Source organism: Rhipicephalus sanguineus, chromosome 5 (genome assembly GCF_013339695.2).
Source record: "Rhipicephalus sanguineus isolate Rsan-2018 chromosome 5, BIME_Rsan_1.4, whole genome shotgun sequence".
Lineage (NCBI taxonomy): Eukaryota > Metazoa > Arthropoda > Arachnida > Ixodida > Ixodidae > Rhipicephalus > Rhipicephalus sanguineus.
In genome coordinates, this window is record NC_051180.1 from 177,460,389 (window position 1) to 177,463,708 (window position 3,320).

The 3,320-nt window shown below is 48.3% G+C and overlaps 1 protein-coding gene across 1 annotated transcript in view; it reads left to right on the plus strand.

Moving 5' to 3' along the window:
• The window catches only part of LOC119394470 (leukocyte elastase inhibitor), a 2,673-nt gene extending 825 nt beyond the window's left edge, over window positions 1-1,848 (plus strand). Inside the window, exon 2 of the mRNA XM_049415793.1 lies at window positions 130-1,848. Coding sequence (XP_049271750.1) covers window positions 206-1,435 — 1,230 coding nt within the window. The 5' untranslated portion in view covers window positions 130-205 and the 3' untranslated portion in view covers window positions 1,436-1,848. The remainder of the gene's footprint in view (window positions 1-129) is intronic.
• Window positions 1,849-3,320: the final 1,472 nt, after the last annotated feature.

Genomic DNA, 3,320 nt, shown 5'->3' on the forward strand with positions numbered 1-3,320 from the left:
CCTTTCTGTCACATACCTGATGATTCTTCGGTTGCCCTGTAAATTCTGTTATTGCTCTGTGACAAGTGTACTTCGTTGTACGCATATCGACCTCCACAGAGACATCTGTTTGTTTTTTTGTGCAGCTAGCACACCACCGGAACAGCCCACCCGCAGGCTGAACTCCCTCCGAGGCGCAACGCCATAATCAGCCGGTGGCGTGAAAATGAAAGTGATGTGGCTTTTGCTCTGCGTCATGGCTCCTCTGGGAGTACACGGGGGTCTTCTAGATTCTATTCGCGAACACAAGACGCAAAAGACGCGACAACGCTCCCAGGAAACCATCAGTGATGTCGTGAATAGCAACAATGGCCTGGGCATCAGTATGCTCAAAGCCTTAGGTGACCAGAATGTGCTGCTCTCGCCAATCAGTGTGAACATCGTCCTTCATATGGTGCTTATGGGAGCACGTGGACGCACGGCCTACCAAATGTCCGCACAGATGGGTAATCCTTCTAGCGCTCTCATGAGCGAGCTTCTGCAGAAGATGTCGTCTCCTGGCGGCAACAGCAGGAACGTAGCTCTGGATCACGCCTCGGCTGTGCTCATCCAAGAAGGCGCTCCCTTTAATGCCAGCTACTATCGCGAGATCAACAGACTGTTTGACGCCAGCCTCGCCACCGTGCAGTTCGGTGAAGGTCGTGGAAGCGACGTCGTCAAAGAGGTCAACGAGTGGGCCAGCAAGAAGACTCGCGGACGGATACCTCAGTTCCTGGAGGAGGCCCCCGAAGAAACCACCAAGATGCTAGTACTCAACGCCATGTACTTCAAAAGCGATTGGAAAACGCAGTTTGATCCTGAATTCACCGACAAGCGGGTTTTCCGCAACGAAGACGGAACCACAGCAAACGTTCCTATTATGTTTATCATCGAGACGTTTGACTTCAGCCATGATGACGAACTGAATGTGGACGCGCTCCGGGTACCGTACGCAGACAACCAGTATAGCATGATACTTATGCTACCGCGAAACCGCCAAAGCCCTCTCGCGAGCGTCGTGCAGGGGCTTACTGCGGCAAAGTTAAATGAAATTATCGGTGAGATGGAGCCCGAGCAAGTTGAGCTTAGTCTTCCGAAGATGAGCGTGCAGAAGATGCTCAAACTGCGGGCGCCTCTCGAAAAGCTCGGCCTCAGGGTGCCTTTCACTGACGCCGCGGACTTCAAGGGAATAAGCAAAGCTGAGGACCTGCGGCTTAACGAAATCCTCCACAAAGCGGCGTTAGACGTTGACGAGGTGGGTACACGCGCCGTCGCGGCGACGCAAGCGCAATTTGTGTCCAAATCCCTGGTGCACTTCAAGCAGTTCACCGTTGATCGTCCATTTCTGGCACTTATTCGGCACGAACCCACCGGAGCGGTCCTGTTCATTGCTCAAGTGTTATCTATGCAGTCATGATCTACTGCGCGCAGTCGCCGGAATTCACAGCGATTCAGTTTTGTGCACTGAAGTGTGATAGTAACCTCGTGTGAACGACATGGAGGAAACGGGAGTCGTCGATCGACCAATGACCGGAACGTTGATCACGGCGAAGGCCATGAAGCTGTTGTTTTTTTCAGCACTGGCAAGCGCCTGCTTACCGAAGCTGCGTGCATTTAGTGCTCTGGGACTGAAAAGACTTGAAGAGAAAATGACAAGTGCTATTGCGTGATTGCTCATTCCTAAGGCGTATTTGCGGTTTCCAATCTAACCGCGGTGCTTTCCTGTCATTTGTCAACGCTGTGCTTCTTGTTATGCCTTCTACTTAAGATGTATTTCGAATGGTTTTAGGCCCAGCGCAACAGTTATAATTAAATGTACAATGAAGGTTGTCTGTATCTGAATAATTGTTAGCGAAGTTTCTTCAAAAACGGTTTTCACTTAACTTGTAATACGTGGTTACACTGATACGCGCGGTTTCTGCGAAACGTAGACGCAAGAGAGGAGAGCTGTATCGAAACGACTATAGTGTCACCAACCCTGCAGAATTCTGCACTTTAAAAATAGCCCATGGCATCAGATGCCGCGTCAACTTGTGCACTGTGACTATATACCAGTCAGTTAACTGATAATACAGTCTAAGTTATATCATTGATTTAGATTATTCTTCTTTTTTCCTATATACTCACCTCGACTACATGTTACATTGTTGCAGAAGAAGGCATGTTACGCCATTCGCAGCTCTTTAAGGCTTTCCATGCCGGGATATATTAAGGATAAAGGGAACATGAAGAGCGTTGTTCCTCATAGACGTCTACTGCAAGCTTCAAAGTGAGTCATTTCTTCCAAAACCACACTTATAGCCACTTCCATCTCATCGTGGCGGCAAGACGAGAAGGCTGTGCAGAGTAGCTTCGAGTGGCACATGTTTGCGTTTAGGAAGCCCGATCACGTACTTGCGGGGAGAAGCTTGAGTGGCGCGCTATCTGCAGTGATGTTATGCGAGGAACGTGACAGAAAAAAAACAAACAAAGAAGCAGATGTCATTCACCCGTCTGTAATGCGCGAAGCTGCATTGTAAACACATGCGAGTTCACCAGGAAAGAAAACTTCGCCGGTTTCTGAGGTGGTTGCTCTGTCATCTCTGAGATCCTCTAAGCCAGAAAGTAGCTTTGTGATTCCGAACTGTACGAACTATAAAACTACATGGGCGACCGATGTGCTTAATAAGTACTGCAAGATTCTGACAAGGCGATTCGCGAAAGAGAAAATCGTCGCCTGCCAGACTTGGGCTGCCTGCCCCACTGCGAGTGCGCTTTCGCTTCGAACAAGCTTGCATTGGAGAATGCGTTCAAAACCTCCCCCTCCCCTCTCCTCCGCCATACAGAGTAGCATGTAGGCGCCTTTATATACGCCGGTAGAATTATCAGTTTTTTCATAAAGAGCTTTCTCTCTCTCTTTCTTCAAGGATATTTTCTGACTGTGAGTCACCCGTGGGAATGCAAATGGGGTATTAAAAGCAGGGTGGCTTATGGATACTTGTGGCATTTACCTAATCTGCCAGGCAGAGGTGTAGGGGAATTTCGCTGTCGTGGTGCAAGCGCAGGCGGCGCTGATTGATGTGTTTTGTTGAAACAAGTCCCGTAAATTGCAGCGCGAAAACAAAGTGATGAATAACATTACTCACGACTAATTTAGTAATTTTTTTTCAAAATTTTCTGTTTCTAATCTAACTATTGGGAGAAGGACGGTCGCACTTTTCGCACTGATTAGTTATCTCTCAAGGCAGTAATTTGCACCACCTGGTTTAACTACCATGTCTAACATTGCTTACTTTATGGCCTCAATGTAATGAACGTGTGCA